We start from the raw sequence: 23,892 nt of genomic DNA, 5'->3' as shown, positions 1-23,892 counted from the left end.
AGACTGCGGAAATGCCCACTTGGTGTGCCTCATTAATGTTAACAGTCTCTTTGTTCCCATCTCCTGTTGCCTCCCATCAGGGGGCTCAGCGGATGTCCGGCTTCCAGTCAAAAAGGAAAAGGTTCCGAGAACAAGGGCTCTTTAAGGATGCCAAGCTCCTGCAACGGGGCTCTGCTCTACTCTCTCCGTCTCTGAGGCAGGGTCTCCCCTGAGTATACACAAAAGGTGCCTAATAAATGCTTGCTGAATGAGTACACAGACTGCCCAAAGCAGAATTGGCTTGGCAGGAAGCCCAGGCTCAGCTAGCTGACTCTCTCCTTACTTCCTCCTCTTGCAAAAGGCAGGAGGATAGGCCAACGACTAATCTGACTGAATGCCCAGCTTGTGGCCTCAGGTGGCCTTGGCCCAAAGGAGACCCTATTCAAAGTCACGTCACTGGGCATCACCTAGAACAAAGGTAGGCTAATGAGCATATTAGAAGGAAAATGGGTACAGCTACCTTTGTTTGGTGATAATGCTGGTTAGCAACTCCTGCTCTGGGAAGCAGGAAAAAAAAGCTCAAGTCAGGAGGGGCAGAGAGATTTGGGCCCATGCTCACAAGCAGATCTGGGCAAAAAGGGCCAGGCATCCCCACCGCCCAAAACAGGTCTGTGCTTTCAAATACTGGCAAAAAAGTCTGGGATCACTGATTGAGAGAAAGTCCCTAAACTCAAGACATCAGAATTCCAATAGAAGCTGCCTTGGTCAGTCACTGTACCTATGTGTCTTATTGGTCATAATCTCATATAATACTCCTAGCACAGTGCTTTAAACCTAGCCCACCTCCATGCTGGTGGGCTTCTCTCCTTGAAATCCCAAGTTGTATAGTACCTTGATGAATAGAAGAGTCCCTTTGTTCCAAGTTAGTACCAACTCTGAGGTTTTTTTCTAGCAGAGGCAAGGGGGAAGCTTGACCTCATTCAGGAGTATGTTAGGGGACACTTAATCCACATTGATTAGTTTTCTTTGTCCTGCCTCCACTGATACTGACAGCGGTGAAGAGGGCTGTCAAAGGATTCAGAAATAAAGTGAAATGAGGGTAGGGAGGGTGGCCACAAGGTTACAGTAGCTTTGTTAAGGAAGAACCCCAAAGATGAGTACAGTGTATTGAACAAAAAAGGGGTATCATTCTGGGAATACAGCACCATCAGACAAGCCTAACTCTCAAAAAAAAAAAAAAAAAAAAAAAAAAAGTTTTCTGCTGGGCACCGTGGCTCACTCATGTAATCCCCCGGCACTTTGGGAGGCCGAGGCGGGTGGATCATGAGGTCAGGAGTTCGAGACCAGCCTGCCCCGCATGGTGAAACACTGTCTCTACTAAAAATACAAAAAATTAGCCAGGGATGGTGGAGCGCACCTGTAGTCCCAGCTACTTGGGAGGCTGAGGCAGGAGAATTGCTTGAACCTGGCAGGTGGAGGTTGCAGTGAGCCAAGATTGCACCACTGCACTTCCAGCCTGGGTGACAGAGCAAGACTCCATCTCAAAAAAAAAAAAAAAAAAAAAAAAAAAGTTTTCTCAGCTGGGCATGGTGGCTCACGCCTGTAATCCCAGCACTTTGGGAGGCCGAGGTAGGTGGATCACGAGGTCAGGAGTTCAAGACCAGCCTGGCCAAGATGGAGAAACCCCGTCTCTACTAAAAAAATACAAAAAATTAGCCAGGCATGGTGGCAGGCACCTGTAATCCCAGCTACTCGGGAGGCTGAGGCAGGGAATTGCTTAAACCCGGGAGGTGGGGGTTGCAGTGAGCCAAGATCGCACCACTGCACTCCAACCTGGGTGATAGAGTAAGACTTCGTCTCAAAAAAAAAAAAAAAAAAAGTTTTCTCAACACTTATCACAGCCCCCACACAAGCACCCTGACTACTTATTTTCTTCTGTAATGTATTTCCGTAACTACACAGCCAACACAGATACCACAGCTTTGTAAGCGACTTACTTAAATAGCTTATACCAATAGTGTCATTAATAGAGACATAGACAATGTAGGGAATAGGAAGTCTGTAGTTTGTAAAGGGTTAGAGAAACCTGTATTCAAGTACTAGCTTCATCATTTGCCCATACTGAGAGCCTGTCATTCCTCAATTATCAACAGGGATGAATTCTGCTCTCCTACTTCACAGAATTACTAAGATCGAGAGAGTCAATGAACATTTTCACTAAATGAGCATTTTCATTTCAATGAAAATGCTATGTGAACAGGAACTATGATGGTCAATAGTTACTATTCAAGGATAGCAGATGTGGCTGAGTCTGACCACAGGCAACACAAAGAAAACTGACTAAGGAAGTCCCAACTGCAGGACAACCTGGCCTTCAGCCTGAGAGTTAAATGTAACAGAAAGCACTGCTGTCTATTCCAGGATGGACTGGAGGCAATTTTCTGCCTGAAATTCAGTCCTCCCAACGGAGACCTCTCTGTTCATCCTTCTATTTTGAAGGTCAGAGGGCACAGGTGGCATAGGTAACAGGAACCTCTATCTGCAGGCAGAGAGGCACAGGCAATGTGTTCAAACACAGATTTCGGAGTCTGAGCTGAGGATGGGCCAGTCACAGGACAGTCATGTGGCATTGGCAAGTGACAAACCCTCTATACCTTATCCTTGTGACAAAGGCAAGAGAGTCTTCCATATGGAATTTTTGAGGAATGAGTGAGAACATATGTGAAAATATTCAATATAGTGCCTGGCACATGGTAGCAACTTGACAAATGTTAGCTATTATTTCTATGAGTTTATCCAGTCATTGGGTCAATCTGCCATTTCCAGACCCCTCCACTAGGGGGCAAATATGCATATAAAGAAGCAGTGAAAGAAGGTAATTTTGGCATTTGTCCCCGGAGCCCCAGTGCTCTGCCATGGAAGGAGGTCAAAGTTGTTATCTAAAGATGGTTTAAGGACCAAGGACCTTTTATCAGCCATTCAAACAGTAAATATTTACAGAGCCACTACTATATTGTGATCCTGAGAAGGAGAAATACAGAGCAAAGGTTTAGGATTAAGAAAGAAAAAATTTCCGGTGGCGCATGCCTGTAATCTGAGCTACTCGAGAGACTGAGGCAGGAGAACTGCTTGAACCCGGGAGATGGAGGTTGCAGTGAACCGAGATTGCGCCACTGCACTCCAGTCTGGGCGACAGAGGGAGACTCCATCTCAAAAAAAAAAAAAAAAAAAAAAAAGGGCCAGGCATGGTGGCTCACGCCTGTAATCCCAGCACTTTGGGAGGCCGAGGTGGGCGGATTACCTGAGGTTGGGAGTTCAAGACCAGCCTGACCAACATGGAGAAACCCCGTCTCTACTAAAAATACAAAATTAGCCGGGCGTGGTGGCGCATGCCTGTAATCCCACTACTCGAGACTGAGGCGGGAGAATCACTTGAACTTGGGAGGCAGAGGTTGCAGTGAGCCGAGATTGTGCCACTGCACTCCAGCCTGGGCGACGAGAGCAAAAGTCTGCCTCAAAATAATAAAATAAAATAAAGTGGGCTGGGTGTGGTGGCTCACGCCTGTAATCCCAGCACTTTGAGAGGCTGAGATGGGCGGATCACCTGAAGTCGGGAGTTCGAGACCAGCCTGGCCAACATGAAGAAATCCTGTCTCTACTGAAAATACAAAATTAGCTGGGCGTGGTGGTGCATGCCTGTAATCCCAGCTACTCAGGAGGCTGAGGTAGAGAATCGCTTGAACCCAGGAGGTGGAGGTTGCATTGAGCCAAGATCACGCCATTGCACTCCAGCCTAGGCAACAAGAGCAAAACTCTATCTAAAAAATAAATAAATAAATGATAAAGTAAAGTGAACACCAAGATAAAGCTGCCAATTTGCCTGTCCTCCAAATGGCTTTTCCCTTGATAGCACATCTTTGGGTAAAGCTGTCAGAGTGCGTTAAGGAACCCAGAACAAAGCAAGCTTCCCTTTGTCATCTTATTGCATGCCTCTAAGTATGTTCCCTCTCCAGTTGTGTCCCCAGAAGCCCAGAAATAGGCATAATGCAGTTAGGATGCTGATGTGGATGACCAGAGAGTATAACATAACACCTTCATCACCCAATCATCACTTATTAAGATAAAGGCTGGGTTGAGAAAGCTATAGCAGAGCTTGCCTTATTGTGTCAGGCAACTGTAGAAGGAGGACTGCCACCTTCAGCTGTTATTACATAGAGCTGGATTCGCTGGCCAAATTCCAGAACTAGCCAGGCTCTGAGTCTTATGCTTTCTCAAAGAAATGAAGTCCAAAGGCTGGACCATTTTTAACTTCTGATGATGATCTCACAGGGCAGGGGCTGGCAAATGACAGCCTGCGTGCCTGGTCCAGTTGCTGTTTTTTTGTAAAAAAAAGTTTCATTGGAACACAGACACCCTCATTTGTTTGTCTGTGGCTGCCTTTGCCCTACACAACGCCAGAGTTGAGTAGATGCAACAGACACCACATGGCCCACAAAGCTTAAATTATTGGCTCTCTGGGCTTTACAGAAAAAGTTTGTTAACCCCTGTCATAAGGGGTTCAGTTAAGGTGCTGAAGCACCTTTTCTATCAAAGGGAAGCGTAGCCACCTCACTGATTTCCCCTTTGTGCTCTGAATGGAAGGTCTATTCCAAATTTAGGGCTGTTTTTACACCTGAAGATACTATACATGGTAATGTGCCAAGAATAGAATATTTTCCTTGCAGATCATGTATTACAGGGAGAGAAGGTAGTAAGGAGTCTGGGAAAATATGAAGTATAAAACCCCAATTCCAGAAAGTTAAGACAAGAATCTAACAGTTTTCAAAGGCTCAATCTTCTGGGAAGTGTATTAGCAGGAAAATGCCCAGAGAGACTGAGAAAGCTAGCTCTCCATCTCTTCCGAGGGCAAAAGCTCCCTGACTTCCTGCGAACTAAATTCACACTGACTCAGAAGGCAGGCAGCAAAGCCAAAGGGAACTGTCTGTTTCCATGGTCGACTACTAAGAGAGTTCAAAACAAGAGAACAGCATAAATAGTTTATTTCAGAGATATAGTAAGTAATCTGGACTGTGAGTTTTCATTCAATTCCCCATGAAGGTTCAAACTGAAACACCTTTTACAAGGGTGATATATATATATATATATCCTCTGAAGCTCTTTATAGTTTTATTGTTCAACAGAAAGCTATCAGCAACAATTAAAATTGAGATACATTGAGGAATTACAGAATTTAAGCAGACCTCTAATGGCTGGACACAGCGGCTCACACCTGTAATCCCAGCACTTTGGGAGGCCAAGTTAGGGGGACCACCTGAGATCAGGAGTTTGAGACCAGCCTGGCCAACATGGTGAAACCCTATCTCTACTAAAAATAGAAAATTAGCCAGGCATGGTGGTGGGCACTTGTAATCCCAGCTACTCAGGAGGCTGAGGCAAGAGAATTGCTTGACCCGGGAGGGAGAGGTTGCAGTGAGCCGATCAAGATCGCATCATTGCACTCCAGCCTGGGTGGCAAGAGCAAGACTTCGTCTTAAAAAAAAAAAAAAAAAAGAAAGGTGTCAAAATTCAAGGTCAGTGTACCCCAGATGTGCTTCAGGGACAGCCCAAATGTAGAGACAAAAACAAAGAATCACACATGCTCCCTAGGATCCAGATTACTTACATTTCTGAAGTCCAGTGTTCATCTGCGTGTGAGAAAGAAGCTGAAAGGACAGGTCACCTGGCCCTGGTAGACAGGCTAGCATGGCAGACCGGCATCAACACAACATGGGGCAGTGGCTCACACTGTAATGAACAAAAACAAGGTCATGAAACACAAGGCAACTCATTCGAAGAAGAGAGTAGGAACACTGGACATGACTAGCACGAGGCCCAAGTTTAGACAGAAAAAGCAATTTAATTAGCAGTGTGTTTGAAAATATACTTACATCTTTATCTGTGATGACAATTTGCTGTCAAATATCACTATGGTTAAAATGATTTTTCAGTTACCACAGATGTATGGGTGGGAGAAATAAAACTGGAAAGCACCTATTCATACAACTGGAAAGTACAGGTGCATTTGTAATGTCTCAGTATTCCTGAAGAGAGTGGGCCCTCATAGGGCCTGGCTCAGCCAGCCCATTTATAGGCCTGGTTGGAGACCAGCCAGACATTTTCAAAAGCAGCACATTATATGATTGCAAAGGTACCCAATGTCTGACTTGTGAGCCAGTAATATGAACCCACTTTTATTTTAATTTTTTTGAGACGGAGTTTCACTCTTGTTGCCCAGGCTGGAGTGCCATGGCGCGATCTTGGCTCACTGCAACCTCTGCCTCCCAGGTTCAAGCGATTCTCCTGCCTCAGCCTCCCGAGTAGCTGGGATTAAAGGCGCTCGCCACCATGCCTGGCTAATTTCTTTGTATTTTTGGTAGAGACAGGGTTTCACCATATGTTGGCCAGGCTGGTCTCGAACTCCTGACCTCAGTTGATCTGCCCACCTCGGCCTCCCAAAGCGCTGGGATTACAGGTGTGAGCCACCACACCCGGCCATGAACTTACTTTTATTTATTTATTTATTTATTTGAGACAGTTTTGCTGTCGCCTAGGCTGGAGTGCAGTGGCACAATTTTGGCTCACTGCAACCCTTGACTCCTGGGTTCAAGCGATTCTCGTCCCTCAGCCTCTCTAGTAGCTGAGATTACAGGCGCATGCCACCATGCCCAGCCAATTTTTGTATTTTTAGTAGAGATGGGGTTTCACCATGTTGGTCAGGCTGGTCTCAAACTCCTGACAGGTGGTCCGCCTGCCTCAGCTTCCCAAAGTGCTGTGATTACAGTCATGAGCCACTGCACCCCGCCGAACTCACTTTTATTTATTTATTTTTTTGAGACGGAGTCTCGCTCTGTCGCCCAGGCTGGAGTGCAGTGGCGCCATCTCGGCTCACTGCAAGCTCCGCCTCCCAGGTTCACGCCATTCTCCTGCCTCAGCCTCTCCGAGTAGCTGGGACTACAGGCGCCCGCCACCACGCCCGGCTAATTTTTTGTATTTTTAATAGAGACGGGGTTTCATCGTGGTCTCGATCTCCTGACCTCGTGATCCGCCCGCCTCGGCCTCCCAAAGTGCTGGGATTACAAGCGTGAGCCACCGCGCCCGGCCCGAACTCACTTTTAAATGGAAGGAGGAAAGCATCCTAGGAGGCACAATTAACCACTGTTAAAGCAAATTCTCTTTGCAAATTTCTGGGGATTCACCCTTCCTGACATGCAATTAGACCTCCTGAACTACCTCCCCAACCCCCTCAAAAGAAATGCACTGCTCCCAGACTAAAGCAAGGAGATGACAGGCTGCCAGCAGCTCTCTTCCTGCAGGCGATCCTGACATGTCAAGACGGCATGAGTTTCATTAGTGATGTTTACCAACCAGACATACACAGCCCAAGCAAGCAGACATTGATGGGGCCTTCTGTAACGAAAGAAGCCCTGTCAACAATGCAAACTCCTTATGTAACAGAAATACGATTTTCCTAAATAAGTGCACAAACTTCTTTTCCCATATTTCAGAAATCAAGGTGGCAAATTATGGCTTTAGATCACAGCAAAAAAGGAGTGAGGGAAAAGCTCAAAAGTTAAACAAAGACGACAAAAACCTCTTTATTTTCTTGAGAGGGCTCTCTCAGGTATATTAAACTACCTTGTCATGATGAGTATCAGAGGGCTCCTGCTTCCAAGACCAGGTAGCTGAAAAGACACTTTGTAAAAGAGGCTGCTCAAATTGTGTCTAAGATAGCAACTGCAGAAAGAACTGAAGATTGAATGCCTTAATGAGAATAGAGCTGTCCAAGAGTTCTGGCACAGCGTCAGTCTTTTTAAGGTCTCTGGTGGGTGGGAAAACAGAACAAACACAGTGAGCCAACTTCAGTGCCTTAAGAAAAAAAAAGTCTTGGCTGGGCGCGGTGGCTCACACCTGTAATCCCAGCACTTTGGGAGGCCGAGGCGGGCAGATTACCTGAGGTCGGGAGTTCGAGACCAGCGTGGCCAACGTGGTGAAACCCTGTCTCTACTAAAAATACAAAATTAGCTGGGCGTGGTGGCGCATGCCTATAGTCCCAGCTACTCAGGAGGCTGAGGCAGGAGAACTGCTTGAACCCAGAAGGCAGAGGTTGCAGTGAGCAGAGGCTACACCACTGCACTCCAGCCCCGGGCCACGAGAGTAAAACTCTTGTCTCGAAAAAAAAAAAAAGACTTCTGTTGGGGTCTGGATGCTGATCTTTACATAACTTCTCCCTTAAGATCCTAACACAACTGAAGGCAAACTCTAAGGAAAGGAAGGGAATTAACAAGTACTGGGAGCTAAAACTGTGAAATGGGCTGTATGAGAGGCTTTAGTGGTGTTTTCTTAATTGAGTCTCTCCAGCCTTGGAAATAGGTAACAAATTTCACCTGTCATCTCATCAGCTCTAGCTGGGATTACTATTAGCCTTCTAAATGGTCTGTTCCACACTTACCCTTTATCACCCAATCTATTCTCTATTCAGCAATGTTAATTCTTTTTTTTTTTTTGAGACAGAGTCTTGCTCTATCCCCCAGCCTGGAGTGCAGTGGTGCGATCTCAGCTCACTGCAACCTCTGCTCCCGGGTTCACGCCATTCTCCTGCCTCAGCCTCCCGAGTAGCTGGGACTACAGGCACCTGCCACCATGCCCGGTAATTTTTTTTGTATTTTTAGTAGAGATGGGGTTTCACTGTGTTAGCCAGGATGGTCTCAATCTCCTGACCTCATGACCCGCCCACCTTGGTCTCCCAAAGTGCTGGGATTACAGGCGTGAGCCACCGCGCCTGATCCAGACCGGGTTTCACCCCATGTTGGCCAGGATGGTCTCGATCTCTTGACCTCGTGATCCACCCGCCTCGGCCTCCCAAAGTGCTGGGATTACAGACGTGAGCCACCACGCCTGGCCAATTATGTTAACTGTAAGTCAGAGCAGCTCAAATATCTCTAATGACTTTCCATCTCAGAATAAAATACAAAATCCTAACATGGACCCCAAGGCCCTCCATGATCTATTACTACTGGTTCTCTGACCTCACCTTCTGACCTACTCTGCCCTCTCCTGCTGACTTACTTCCAGCCACCATGGTCTCACCATGGTCTCCCTGCAGCTCCTTCGATGAGCCAAACACGCTACCGCTTCAGGACTTTGTCCTTACCATTCCCTCTGCCTGGAATGTTCTTGCCCCAGATGTCTACTTATTTTTCTAGCTCCCTCACTTCATTCAGGTTTCTGCTTAAATGTCACTTCCTAAGGGGAGGGCTTCTTTGACCTCCATGTCTAAAACAGTATCCTTATTTCCCTCATTTTTTTCTTTTAAAATCTATCCCGAGACCCTGAACTCAACAATTCCTCCCACACAATTAACCCCAGGCACGTAGCCCTTCCTGTTGTTAACTCCTCTATTTCCCTCACTTTTTACCACCATCATTACCACCTGTTTTACGTCCATCTCTCTCCACCCTACTAGGATATAAACTCCGTAAGAACAGACCCTTTGTTCGTTTTGTTCATTATTATATCTAGAAAAGCATCATCTACTAACACTTACTAGGCTCTCCATAAATAACTGTTGACCATATAAAAGGCAGATGGTTATTAATTTTTTGAGGTTGTCATTTAATCTACATATGTCAATCTATTAATGATGGCAGAGCCCAGGACTGAAACCCAGATTTGACTTTTCCCAAAGCCTGTGCTAACTCTTCAACTCCAGGCTCTATCAGTTTCCTTTTTCTTCAGACAGCCTATCACCCAGGCTGGAGTGCAGCAATGCCATCTTGGCTCACTGCAACCTCCACCTCCCATGTTTAAGTGATTCTCCTGCCTCAACCTCCCAAGTAGCTGGGATTACAGGTACACACCACCATGCCCAGCTTTTTTTTTTTTTTTGAGACGGAGTCTGGCTCTCTCGCCCAGGCTGGAGTGCAGTGGCGCCATCTTGGCTGACTACATGCTCCGCCTCCCAGGTTCATGCCATTCTCCTGCCTCAGCCTCCAGAGTGGCTGGGACTACAGGCACCCGCCACCATGCCCAGCTAATTTTTTGTATTTTTAGTAGAGACGGGGTTTCACTGTGTTAGCTAGTATGGTCTTGATCTCCTGATCTCGTGATCTGCCCGCCTCAGCCTCCCAAAGTGCTGGGATTACAGGCGTGAACCACAGTGCTGGGCCATATCAGTTTCCATTTTGAATAGTACATTCAGTAGGTTCTAAGGGTCACAATGTCTATGATTAAGAGGCAATTATATATATATGTGTGTGTGTGTATATATGTGTGTATATATATGTGTGTGTGTGTGTGTATATATATATATATATATATTTTTTTTTTTTTAAAGGAGAGGGTGCAATGATGCTCCCTAGCTAGTGAGAGTCCCATCTTGGCCTTCTAAGGGAAAGATAGGTAAATGAAAAGACTACTAAATCCAAGGTCAGACAGCATATAGAAGGCTTTATAAAAGAACAGGAAAACTCAGCCCACTAAATAAGAGAGTGCTTTCTTGGACTCTGCAGTTGGCTTCAATCATACACTGCAGAATCTGGAATATCACTTTTTACGATTTTGGAAGCCGATACACACCTACAGGAATAACTGAGGAAGGTAGACTATGATTAGTCTTATTTTTACCTTTCAGTGTGTATCAATGTTAAGTGAACAAGAGCAAGAGGAAAACCATATATTTAGTATTTTGCAACATATATAAAATAACAACACTGGCTGGGCGTGGTGGCTCAAGCCTGTAATCCCAGCACTTTGGGAGGCCGAGGTGGGCGGATCACAAGGTCAGGAGTTTGAGACCAGCCTGGCCAACACGATGAAACCCCATCCCTACTAAAAAATGCAAAAAATTAGCCAGGTGTGGTGGTGGGCACCTGTAATCCTAGCTACTCAGCAGGCTGAGGCAGGGGAATCGCTTGAACTTGGGAGGCAGCGGTTGTAGTAAGCTGAGATTGTGCCACTGCACTCCAGCCCGGAAACAGTGAGAGACTCCCGTCTTAAAAAAAAAAAAAAAAAAAACACCCTCCCCTCCTCACCAGGTTTAAAAAAGGACTGGAAAGAAATACTCTAAAACATGAAAAACATGAACAGCCACTGGGGGCAATTTTTTGTCTTTATACTTTTGGCATGTGTATTATTTCTACAAATAATTTTAAAGGCCGGGTGCGGTGGCTCACGCCTGTAATCTCAGCACTTTGGGAAGCCGAGGTGGGCGGATCACGAGGTCAGGAGATCGAGACTATCCTGGCTAACACGGTGAAACCCCGTCTCTACTAAAAAATACAAAAAATTAGCCAGGTGTGGTGGCGGGCGCCTGTAGTCCCAGCTACTCAGGAGGCTGAGGCAGGAGAATGGCATGAACCCGGGAGGCGGAGCTTGCAGTGAGCCAAGATCGCGCCACTGTGCTCCAGTCTGGGCAACCGAGCGAGACTATGTCTCAAAATAATAATAATAATAATTTTTAAATAAGGGGAAAACATCACTGATAAACCAAAAACCTCAACCTTAAGAAACGTTCACATCTGCATAGCTGATACTCTGATGATGGGGATACAAAACCACCTTCACTCAGTGTTCTTGCAGATATCATTTTTTTTCCTGTATTTTTTTTGAAAGAACCAATCTTTGTCTTTTTTTCTCCTTCTTCAGGGAACTTTATGAATCCAGAAGGAGCCAGTGTTTGAATGATTACTGCAATCTCATATCTATTAAATCCTGATACCTGCAACCAAGAGATGAGTAGGAGATGTGGATCCTAAGAGATGACCTATAACATACTGCCCCTTCAACCACCTTTGGATTTCAATAGAAAGAACAGAGAGAATTAAACCAGCTAGGGCTGCACGCGGTGGCTCACATCTGTAATCCCAGCACTTTGGGAGGCCAAGGTGGGCAGATCACAAGGTCAGGAGTTCAAGACCAGCCTGGCCAATATGGTGAAACCCCGTCTCTACTAAAAATAGAAAAATTAGCTGGGCGTGGCGGTGGACGCCTGAGGTCCCAGCTACTCAGGAGGCTGAGGCAGGAGAATCGCTTGAACTGGGGAGGCAGAGGCTGCAGTGAGCCGAGATCACGCCACTGCACTCCAGCCTCGGTGACAAAGCGAGACTCCGTCTCAAAACAAAAGAAAAAACTGCTAAACTATGGCAAAGAGGCATTAATGAATTTATTGATAGCAAACAAAAAAGTAAAGATAAGAGGTGAATTCAGCAGACTCCAGAAAGTCAACTTTTGGTTTGGGCAGGAAGGAGTGAACCAGTAAGAAACAGAGCTTGGGGTCCTCCGTGATTACAGTCCCAAGAAGAAACTTCCACAAGTCTAGAATACTCTAGAGCTCTCATTGGCATGAAACGAACTGCTAAGATTACAGCCCATAATTTGTGACCCTTGCTTTAAGAATTCTGGGATCCAGCCTCCCTTCTCTCCCTCCCCTCCCTCCCCTCCCCTCCCCTTCCCTTCCCTTCTTTTCTTTCTTTTCTTTCCCTCTGTGGCCCAGGCTGCAATCTACTCGGCTCGCTGCTGCCCGACTGCCGGCGCGCGCCACCGCTGCCTGCTTTTTCTCCTTTGGCTGCAGGCCCGCGTTCGCCATGTTGGCCACGCTGGTCGCCAGCTCCTGACGCCGAGTGCTCTGCCCGCCTCAGCCTCCCGAGGTGCTGGGACTATAGACGGAGTCTCGCTCACCCGCTGCTCGGTGTTGCCGGGCTGGAGTGTGGTGGCGTGGTCTGGGCTCGAGGCAGCCTCCGCCTCCCAGCCGCCTGCCTTGGCCTACCAGGGTGCTGGGATTGCAGCCCCTGCCCGGCCGCCGCCCCGTCTGGGAGGTGGGGAGCGTCTCTGCCCGGCCGCCCTCTGCCCGGCCTCCCCATCTGGGAAGTGAGGAGCGCCTCTGCCCGGCCACCCATCGTCTGGGAGGTGAGCACCTCTGCCCGGCCACCCATCGTCTGGGAAGTGAGGAGCGCTTCTGCCCGGCCACCCATCGTCTGGGAAGTGAAGAGCGCCTCTGCCCGGCCACCCCGTCCGGGAAGAAGTGAGGAGCGCCTCTGCCCTGCCGCCCTGTCTGGGAAGAAGGGAGGAGCGCCTCTGCCCCATCCGGGAAGAAGTGAGGAGCCCCTCTGCTCGGCCGCCCCATCTGGGAAGTGAGGAGCGCCTCTGCCCGACCACCCATCGTCTGGGAAGTGAGGAGCGCCTCTGCCCGGCCACCCATCGTCTGGGAAGGGAGGAGCGCCTCTGCCCGGCCACCCATCGTCTGGGAGGGGAGGAGCGCCTCTGCCCGGCCACCCATCGTCTGGGAAGTGAGGAGCGCCTCTGCCCGGCCATGCATCGTCTGGGAAGTGAGGAGCGCCTCTGCCCGGCCGCCCCGTCTGGGAAGTGAGGAGCGCCTCTGCCCGGCCACCCACCCCCCCCCCCCCCCCGTCTGGGAAGTGAGGAGCGCCTCTGCCCGACCACCCCCTCTGGGAAGTGAGGAGCGCCTCTGCCCCCCCCCGTCGGGAGGTGAGGAGCGCCTCTGCCCGCCACCCGCCGTCTGGGAGGTGAGGAGCGCCTCTGCCCGACCACCCGCCATCTGGGAAGTGAGGAGCGCCTCTGCCCGACCACCCGCCGTCTGGGAGGTGAGGAGCGCCTCTGCCCGGCCACTCATCGTCTGGGAGGTGAGGAGCGCCTCTGCCCGGCCACTCATCGTCTGGGAGGTGAGGAGCACCTCTGCCCGGCCACCCATCGTCTGGGAAGTGAGGAGCGCCTCTGCCGGGCCACCCATCGTCTGGGAAGTGAGGAGCGCCTCTGCCCGGCCACCCATTGTCTGGGAAGTGAGGAGCGCCTCTGCCCGGCCCCCCCGTCTGGGAAGTGAGGAGCGCCTCTGCCCGGCCCCCCCATCTGGGAAGTGAGGAGCGCCTCTGCCCGACCACCCACCGTCTGGGAAGTGAGGAGCGCCTCTGCCCGACCACCCACCGTCTGGGAAGTGAGGAGCGCCTCTGCCCGGCCACCCATCGTCTGGGAAGTGAGGAGCGCCTCTGCCCGGCCACCCATCGTCTGGGAAGTGAGGAGCGCCTCTGCCCGGCCACCCATCGTCTGGGAAGTGAGGAGCGCCTCTGCCCGGCCACCCATCGTCTGGGAAGTGAGGAGCGCCTCTGCCCGGCCCCCCGTCTGGGAAGTGAGGAGCGCCTCTGCCCGGCCACCCATCGTCTGGGAAGTGAGGAGCGCCTCTGCCCGGCCACCCACCGTCTGGGAAGTGAGGAGCGCCTCTGCCTGGCCGACCCGTCAGGGAAGTGAGGAGCGCCTCTGCCCGGCCACCCACCGTCTGGGAAGTGAGGAGCGCCTCTGCCCGGCCACCCACCGTCTGGGAAGTGAGGAGCGCCTCTGCCCGGCCACCCCGTCTGGGAAGTGAGGAGCGCCTCTGCCCGGCCGCCCCATCTGTGAAATGAGGAGCACCTCTGCCCGGCCGCCCCGTCCGGGAAGAAGTGAGGAGCGCCTCTGCCCGGCCGCCCCGTCCGGGAAGAAGTGAGGAGCGCCTCTGCCCGGCCGCCCCGTCCGGGAAGAAGTGAGGAGCGCCTCTGCCCGGCCGCCCCGTCCGGGAAGAAGTGAGGAGCGCCTCTGCCGGGCCACCCATCGTCTGGGAAGTGAGGAGCGCCTCGGCCCGGCCGCCCCGTCTGGGAAGTGAGGAGCGCCTCTGCCCGGCCACCCATCGTCTGGGAAGTGAGGAGCGCCTCTGCCCGGCCACCTATCGTCTGGGAAGAAGTGAGGAGCGCCTCTGCCCGGCCGCCCCGTGTCTGGGAAGAAGTGAGGAGCGCCTCTGCCCGGCTGCTCCGTCTGGGAGGTCTACCACGGAGGCCAGAAGCAATGTGGAGGCTGGACGTGGTGGCTCACGCCTGTGGTCCCGGCACTCTGGGGGGCGAGGCGGGTTGATCACTTCGGGCTAGGAGTTCGAGACCAGTCTGGCCAACTTGGCGAAACATGAAAAATACAACAGACAAACCAACCAACCAACTCAGTGACAACAAAACAGGTCTACCCTGGAGTCATACTCTAATTTTTTCTATTTTCCTCCCTTTCTGATCCTTTATCCCACTTTCTTTTTCTTCCTCTTCCTTCTCCCTCTTCTTTATCAAATAGAGGATTGAGTTATTATCACTGATCCATATAAAGTCCCTCTCTCATTTATTTTAACTCCCACCCCCCATTTCTATTCCCCGACTTCCCATCTGTAACCTTCCTAATATGTTTGATATGCATCTTTTTGTTTGTATGTATTTTTAGAAAATGTTTATTGTTTTTGTGTGCAAAAAAAATTAAAAAAAAAAAAAAAAAAAAAAAGAATTCTGGGATCCAGGGCGGGTGTGGTGGCTCATGCCTGTAATCCCCAGCACTTTGGGAGGCCAAGGTGGGTGCATTACCTGAGGTCAGGAGTTCAGGACCAGACTGGTCAACGTGGTGAAACCCTGTCTCTACTAAAAAAATACAAAAAATTAGCCGGGAGTGGTGGCGGGTGCCTGTAATCCCAGCTACTTGACAGGCTGAGACAGGAGAATTGCTTGAACCTGGCAGGTGGAGGTTGCAAAGAGCTTAGATCATGTCATTGCGCTCCAGCCTGGGCAATAAGAGCAAAACTCTGTCTCAAAAAAAAAAAAAAAAAAGAATTCTGGGATCCAACCAGGCACAGTGGCTCACGCCTGTAATCTGAGCACTTTGAGAGGCCAAGGTGGAGGATCACATTAGGTCATGAGTTTGAGACCAGCCTGGCCAACACGATGAAACCCCATCCCTACTAAAAAATGCAAAAAATTAGCCAGGTGTGGTGGTGGGCACCTGTAATCCTAGCTACTCAGCAGGCTGAGGCAGGGGAATCGCTTGAACTTGGGAGGCAGCGGTTGTAGTAAGCTGAGATTGTGCCACTGCACTCCAGCCCGGAAACAGTGCGAGACTCCCGTCTTAAAAAAAAAAAAAAAAAAAAACACCCTCCCCTCCTCACCAGGTTTAAAAAAGGACTGGAAAGAAATACTCTAAAACATGAAAAACATGAACAGCCACTGGGGGCAATTTTTTGTCTTTATACTTTTGGCATGTGTATTATTTCTACAAATAATTTTAAAGGCCGGGTGCGGTGGCTCACGCCTGTAATCTCAGCACTTTGGGAAGCCGAGGTGGGCGGATCACGAGGTCAGGAGATCAAGACTATCCTGGCTAACACGGTGAAACCCCGTCTCTACTAAAAAATACAAAAAATTAGCCAGGTGTGGTGGCGGGCGCCTGTAGTCCCAGCTACTCAGGAGGCTGAGGCAGGAGAATGGCATGAACCCGGGAGGCGGAGCTTGCAGTGAGCCAAGATCGCGCCACTGTGCTCCAGTCTGGGCAACCGAGCGAGACTATGTCTCAAAATAATAATAATAATAATTTTTAAATAAGGGGAAAACATCACTGATAAACCAAAAACCTCAACCTTAAGAAACGTTCACATCTGCATAGCTGATACTCTGATGATGGGGATACAAAACCACCTTCACTCAGTGTTCTTGCAGATATCATTTTTTTTCCTGTATTTTTTTTGAAAGAACCAATCTTTGTCTTTTTTTCTCCTTCTTCAGGGAACTTTATGAATCCAGAAGGAGCCAGTGTTTGAATGATTACTGCAATCTCATATCTATTAAATCCTGATACCTGCAACCAAGAGATGAGTAGGAGATGTGGATCCTAAGAGATGACCTATAACATACTGCCCCTTCAACCACCTTTGGATTTCAATAGAAAGAACAGAGAGAATTAAACCAGCTAGGGCTGCACGCGGTGGCTCACATCTGTAATCCCAGCACTTTGGGAGGCCAAGGTGGGCAGATCACAAGGTCAGGAGTTCAAGACCAGCCTGGCCAATATGGTGAAACCCCGTCTCTACTAAAAATAGAAAAATTAGCTGGGCGTGGCGGTGGACGCCTGAGGTCCCAGCTACTCAGGAGGCTGAGGCAGGAGAATCGCTTGAACTGGGGAGGCAGAGGCTGCAGTGAGCCGAGATCACGCCACTGCACTCCAGCCTCGGTGACAAAGCGAGACTCCGTCTCAAAACAAAAGAAAAAACTGCTAAACTATGGCAAAGAGGCATTAATGAATTTATTGATAGCAAACAAAAAAGTAAAGATAAGAGGTGAATTCAGCAGACTCCAGAAAGTCAACTTTTGGTTTGGGCAGGAAGGAGTGAACCAGTAAGAAACAGAGCTTGGGGTCCTCCGTGATTACAGTCCCAAGAAGAACCTTCCACAAGTCTAGAATACTCTAGAGCTCTCATTGGCATGAAACGAACTGCTAAGATTACAGCCCATAATTTGTGACCCTTGCTTTAAGAATTCTGGGATCCAGCCTCCCTTCCCTCCCCTCCCCTCCCCTCCCCTCCCCTCCCCTCCCCTCCCCTTCCCTTCTTTTCTTTCTTTTCTTTCCCTCTGTGGCCCAGGCTGCAATCTACTCGGCTCGCTGCTGCCCGACTGCCGGCGCGCGCCACCGCTGCCTGCTTTTTCTCCTTTGGCTGCAGGCCCGCGTTCGCCATGTTGGCCACGCTGGTCGCCAGCTCCTGACGCCGAGTGCTCTGCCCGCCTCAGCCTCCCGAGGTGCTGGGACTATAGACGGAGTCTCGCTCACCCGCTGCTCGGTGTTGCCGGGCTGGAGTGTGGTGGCGTGGTCTGGGCTCGAGGCAGCCTCCGCCTCCCAGCCGCCTGCCTGGCCTACCAGGGTGCTGGGATTGCAGCCCCTGCCCGGCCGCCGCCCCGTCTGGGAGGTGGGGAGCGTCTCTGCCCGGCCGCCCCTCTGCCCGGCCTCCCCATCTGGGAAGTGAGGAGCGCCTCTGCCCGGCCACCCATCGTCTGGGAGGTGAGCACCTCTGCCCGGCCACCCATCGTCTGGGAAGTGAGGAGCGCTTCTGCCCGGCCACCCATCGTCTGGGAAGTGAAGAGCGCCTCTGCCCGGCCACCCCGTCCGGGAAGAAGTGAGGAGCGCCTCTGCCCTGCCGCCCTGTCTGGGAAGAAGGGAGGAGCGCCTCTGCCCCATCCGGGAAGAAGTGAGGAGCCCCTCTGCTCGGCCGCCCCATCTGGGAAGTGAGGAGCGCCTCTGCCCGACCACCCATCGTCTGGGAAGTGAGGAGCGCCTCTGCCCGGCCACCCATCGTCTGGGAAGGGAGGAGCGCCTCTGCCCGCCACCCATCGTCTGGGAGGGGAGGAGCGCCTCTGCCCGGCCACCCATCGTCTGGGAAGTGAGGAGCGCCTCTGCCCGGCCGCCCGTCTGGGAAGTGAGGAGCGCCTCTGCCCGGCCACCCACCGTCTGGGAAGTGAGGAGCGCCTCTGCCCGACCACCCGCCGTCTGGGAAGTGAGGAGCGCCTCTGCCCGACCACCCGCCATCTGGGAAGTGAGGAGCGCCTCTGCCCGACCACCCGCCGTCTGGGAGGTGAGGAGCGCCTCTGCCCGGCCACCCGCCGTCTGGGAGGTGAGGAGCGCCTCTGCCCGACCACCCGCCATCTGGGAAGTGAGGAGCGCCTCTGCCCGACCACCCGCCGTCTGGGAGGTGAGGAGCGCCTCTGCCCGGCCACTCATCGTCTGGGAGGTGAGGAGCGCCTCTGCCCGGCCACTCATCGTCTGGGAGGTGAGGAGCACCTCTGCCCGGCCACCCATCGTCTGGGAAGTGAGGAGCGCCTCTGCCGGGCCACCCATCGTCTGGAAGTGAGGAGCGCCTCTGCCCGGCCACCCATTGTCTGGGAAGTGAGGAGCGCCTCTGCCCGGCCCCCCGTCTGGGAAGTGAGGAGCGCCTCTGCCCGGCCCCCCATCTGGGAAGTGAGGAGCGCCTCTGCCCGACCACCCACCGTCTGGGAAGTGAGGAGCGCCTCTGCCCGACCACCCACCGTCTGGGAAGTGAGGAGCGCCTCTGCCCGGCCACCCATCGTCTGGGAAGTGAGGAGCGCCTCTGCCCGGCCACCCATCGTCTGGGAAGTGAGGAGCGCCTCTGCCCGGCCACCCATCGTCTGGGAAGTGAGGAGCGCCTCTGCCCGGCCACCCATCGTCTGGGAAGTGAGGAGCGCCTCTGCCCGGCCGCCCCGTCTGGGAAGTGAGGAGCGCCTCTGCCCGGCCACCCACCGTCTGGGAAGTGAGGAGCGCCTCTGCCCGGCCACCCACCGTCTGGGAAGTGAGGAGCGCCTCTGCCTGGCCGACCCGTCGGGAAGTGAGGAGCGCCTCTGCCCGGCCACCCACCGTCTGGGAAGTGAGGAGCGCCTCTGCCCGGCCCCACCGTCTGGGAAGTGAGGAGCGCCTCTGCCCGGCCACCCCGTCTGGGAAGTGAGGAGCGCCTCTGCCCGGCCGCCCCATCTGTGAAATGAGGAGCGCCTCTGCCCGGCCGCCCCGTCCGGGAAGAAGTGAGGAGCGCCTCTGCCCGGCCGCCCCGTCCGGGAAGAAGTGAGGAGCGCCTCTGCCCGGCCGCCCCGTCCGGGAAGAAGTGAGGAGCGCCTCTGCCCGGCCGCCCCGTCCGGGAAAAAGTGAGGAGCGCCTCTGCCGGGCCACCCATCGTCTGGGAAGTGAGGAGCGCCTCGGCCGGCCGCCCCGTCTGGGAAGTGAGGAGCGCCTCTGCCGGCCACCCATCGTCTGGGAAGAAGTGAGGAGCGCCTCTGCCCGGCCGCCCCGTGTCTGGGAAGAAGTGAGGAGCGCCTCTGCCCGGCAGCTCCGGCTGGGAGGTCTACCACGGAGGCCAGAAGCAATGTGGAGGCTGGACGTTGTGGCTCACGCCTGTGGTCCCAGCACTCTGGGGGGCGAGGCGGGTTGATCACTTCGGGCTAGGAGTTCGAGACCAGTCTGGCCAACTTGGCGAAACATGAAAAATACAACAGACAAACCAACCAACCAACTCAGTGACAACAAAACAGGTCTACCCTGGAGTCATACTCTAATTTTTTCTATTTTCCTCCCTTTCTGATCCTTTATCCCACTTTCTTTTTCTTCCTCTTCCTTCTCCCTCTTCTTTATCAAATAGAGGATTGAGTTATTATCACTGATCCATATAAAGTCCCTCTCTCATTTATTTTAACTCCCACCCCCCATTTCTATTCCCCGACTTCCCATCTGTAACCTTCCTAATATGTTTGATATGCATCTTTTTGTTTGTATGTATTTTTAGAAAATGTTTATTGTTTTTGTGTGCAAAAAAAATTAAAAAAAAAAAAAAAAAAAAAAAAAAGAATTCTGGGATCCAGGGCGGGTGTGGTGGCTCATGCCTGTAATCCCCAGCACTTTGGGAGGCCAAGGTGGGTGCATTACCTGAGGTCAGGAGTTCAGGACCAGACTGGTCAACGTGGTGAAACCCTGTCTCTACTAAAAAAATACAAAAAATTAGCCGGGAGTGGTGGCGGGTGCCTGTAATCCCAGCTACTTGACAGGCTGAGACAGGAGAATTGCTTGAACCTGGCAGGTGGAGGTTGCAAAGAGCTTAGATCATGTCATTGCGCTCCAGCCTGGGCAATAAGAGCAAAACTCTGTCTCAAAAAAAAAAAAAAAAAAAGAATTCTGGGATCCAACCAGGCACAGTGGCTCACGCCTGTAATCTGAGCACTTTGAGAGGCCAAGGTGGAGGATCACATTAGGTCATGAGTTTGAGACCAGCCTGGCCAACATGGCAAAACCCCGTCTCTACGAAAAATACAAAATTAGCCGGGCATGGTGGCATGTGCCTGTAATCCCAGCTACTCAAGAGGCTGAGGCAGGACAATCACCTGGGCCCAAACGGTGGAGGTTGCAGTGAGCCAAGATCACGCCACTCCACTCCAGCCTGGGTGACACAGCAAGCCTCTGTCTCAAAAAAAAAAAAAAAAAAAAAAAAAAAAGAATTCTGGGATCCATTTGTCACTTCCTCCAGTACTAAGAAAGTCCACAAGCCCCTTGACCAGTTTCACTGACATCAAGAATCAGATCCTGCTAGGGTAGAAAAGGTACGAAATGAGCTCAGACTGTGGCAAGGTCATGAGGGTTGTGATGAAACAAGAATGAAACAACCTCTCCCCACAACATATTCTAGAAAGCAGAGATGTCAGAATAAAGGAATCTTCCAGAGGCCTGGCGGCTGAGTGAAGGCGTTTTATTTAAAAGCTTCAAACTACCCACACCTTTTGATTATCATCTGGCTTTTTCTATTTTTCTTTTGTTTTCTTTTTTTTTTCCCTGGACAGAATTGACTGGGGTCTGACTTTTTCTTAAATGTAAATTCCAATATAATTTTACAGCTGGTATTTCCAGAATTAGATCCAGAAATCAACACTAGCACTACTCTCTGAAAGTGTTTCAGAATTCAACTCTTAACTGCTAAGAGAATCAAGTAGTAACCTGGAGCAGGCCAAATGAGTTATAGACATTACAGAGAAAGATCGATCACTTCGGCAGAGCCTCTCTGTGAGCTTTAGCTAGTTTTCCTAACGCCAGCTGGTATGCTACATTAGCTACCCAAGGCAGGGGGACTACGGTATCACAGTGAGCACAGAACTAAGCTTTTCCAACTCTCCTGGGGCACCTGCACAAGTGCTAGCATTTCCCAGACTACCTCTAATTAAGGAACGAACCTTTTTCCCTACTGGAAAATTCAAAAGTGCTTTCATCTCTGCTCCCTGCTCCCCACCAGAAGAGGTTTTATTAGAGTTCTGATGTCACACTCTCTGCTTTCCTGGATGGCATCTGAAAAATGACCACCTCTGCCTTCAGGATAGATTTGTGCCAGTAAGAAAACCTCAGCTTCAGGAATTCGCGACCAGCCTGGTCAACATGGTGAAACTCCGTCTCTACTAAAAATACAAAAATTAGCTGGGCATGGTGGCACACACATGTAATCCCAGCTACTCAGGAGGCTGAGGCAAGAGAATCGCTTGAACCCGGGAGGTGGAGGGTGCAGTGAGCTGAGATGGCACCACTGCACTCCAGCCAGGGCCACAGAGCGAGACTCCGTCTCAAAATAAATAAATAAATAAATAAAACAAACAAACAAACAAAAAACCCTCAGCTGTATTTTTTTTTTTGAGACGGAGTCTTGCTCTGTTGCCCAGGCTGGACTGCAGTGGCGCGATCTCAGCTCACTACAACCTCTGCCTCCTGGGTTCAAGCAATTCTCCTGCCTCAGCCTCCTGAGTAGCTGGGATTACAGGTGTGTACCACCATGCCCGACTAATTTTTGTATTTTTAGTACAAACAGAGTTTCACCATGTTGAACAGGCTGGTCTCCACCTCCCCACCTCAAGCAATCCACCCACCTCGGCCTCCCAAAGTGCTGGGATTACAGACGTGAGCCACACCGCCCAGCCTCATGTTTTTTGATGGGAAAAGGAGGAGAAGATAAAGTACTGGCAAAGGCATTTTTCCTTGGGGAATGGGGGAAAGTGATCTCTAGAGAGCTCACTTCCCAGCATAGCCTCGCCACTCACAATCTAGTGTCTTTCAGTACTTCATTAGTTCTCTTCTCTTCTGCTTTCCTTTCACTGCCTTCAAAAAGAAAAAAAAAAACACAGACAAAAAACAACTGCTCCCCTAGCCCCCAAAAACCCAGGTGGCCAGCCCAGCTTCTGATTCATGCTGTGGCTCAAAAATGAAGTTTACACACTTGAATTAAAAAGTAAAATTGGAGGTCGTGCGTGGTGGCTCTCGCCTGGAATCTCCAGCACTTCGGGAGGCTGAGGTGGATGGATCACTTGAGGTCAGGAGTTCGTGACCAGCCTGGCCAACATGGTGAAGCTCCGTCTCTACTAAAAATACAAAAATTAGCCGGGCGTGGTGGCTCGAGACTATAGTCCCAGCTACTCAGGAGGCTGAGGCAGGAGAATCACTTGAACCCAGGAGGTGGAGGTTGCAGTAAGCCGAGATGGCGCCACTACACTCCAGCCTGGGCGACAGAGCGAGACTCTGTCTCAAAAAAAAAAAATTACAAGTTTATCAAATCAGACTCTGCAAAATCAGTCATCTTTATGGTCTGTTACAACAAAACAATCCATTCAACAGGCAATTTTGTTAGCCCAAATAACTAAGAATCCCCCAACTAGTACATTTCACTATATGCATAACCTGAATAATGTGTAGCCATTGCTCAAAGGCCTTTTTCTTCTCCATCTTTAACTCAATAGGGGACTGTAAAGTCACTTGCAATTGTGACCTCACAACTCTAGGCTAGAGGAAAGAGCAAGGAAGAGAGATGGGTATTTACTCTAGACTTACTCTCCTGAAAATCTAGAAATATATCTGCTACAAACCATTTTTATGCTGCTGAACACATGTGGCTCAAGGCATTTGAAAACCTACTTCTAAACTACACCCTTAGAACCTGTCACAACAGGTCCTCTTCCTATCCTGTTTCCTGTCTCCACCCTGATTCCCCCAAAGGTACTATCTATACCACTGCTCTCTTTGGCAAGGATACTCTTTCCGGGATCTACTTATTATTACTTAACTCATCACTGATCCAGAGTTTTCTCTTGAATTCTTTATTATTCAGGTACCAGGGAAGTATTCTCCCTGCATATTCTAACTTTTCAATTTGAGTGTGACCTTCCTAAGACCGCAGCCTGTCTCCTAATCATCCTTCCATGTTACAGAGTTAGGGGCAAGATTATTCATACAATAAATGTTTAATAACTTTTACTGGCTCACATTCCTGAAGGATAGCACATACTTTAATTCCAGGCTCCAGAAATTTGTGGTATATGGATAATGCAAGTGTTAACAACTGTGTGTCTGTGCATGTGTATACAGGTAACTTTACTAGGGGAGTGAGAGGAAAGAGGAGATAAAAATGCCTGGTACTTTTTTTTTTCTTCAGTTTTTTGAGACAGGGTCTCACTTAGGTGGTCCAGGCTGGAGTGTGGTGGCTTATCTTGGCTCACTGTAGCCTTGACTTCCTGGGTTCAG

At 50.6% G+C, this 23,892-nt stretch overlaps 1 protein-coding gene across 4 annotated transcripts in view; it reads right to left on the bottom strand.

The window, feature by feature from the left end:
• Positions 1 to 23,892, bottom strand: part of FAM222B (family with sequence similarity 222 member B) — a 96,584-nt gene that overhangs the window by 5,099 nt on the left and 67,593 nt on the right. For all 4 annotated transcript variants that reach the window (XM_030799429.1, XM_030799431.1, XM_030799430.1 and 1 more), the window contains exon 2: positions 5,642 to 5,763. In XM_030799429.1, coding sequence (XP_030655289.1) covers positions 5,642 to 5,723 — 82 coding nt within the window. In that variant the 5' untranslated portion in view covers positions 5,724 to 5,763. The remainder of the gene's footprint in view (positions 1 to 5,641; positions 5,764 to 23,892) is intronic.

The sequence above is a fragment of the Nomascus leucogenys genome, chromosome 19 (assembly GCF_006542625.1).
Source record: "Nomascus leucogenys isolate Asia chromosome 19, Asia_NLE_v1, whole genome shotgun sequence".
NCBI lineage: Eukaryota > Metazoa > Chordata > Mammalia > Primates > Hylobatidae > Nomascus > Nomascus leucogenys.
Note: the sequence above shows the minus strand (reverse complement) of the source record. Positions and strands in the feature narration are given on the sequence as shown.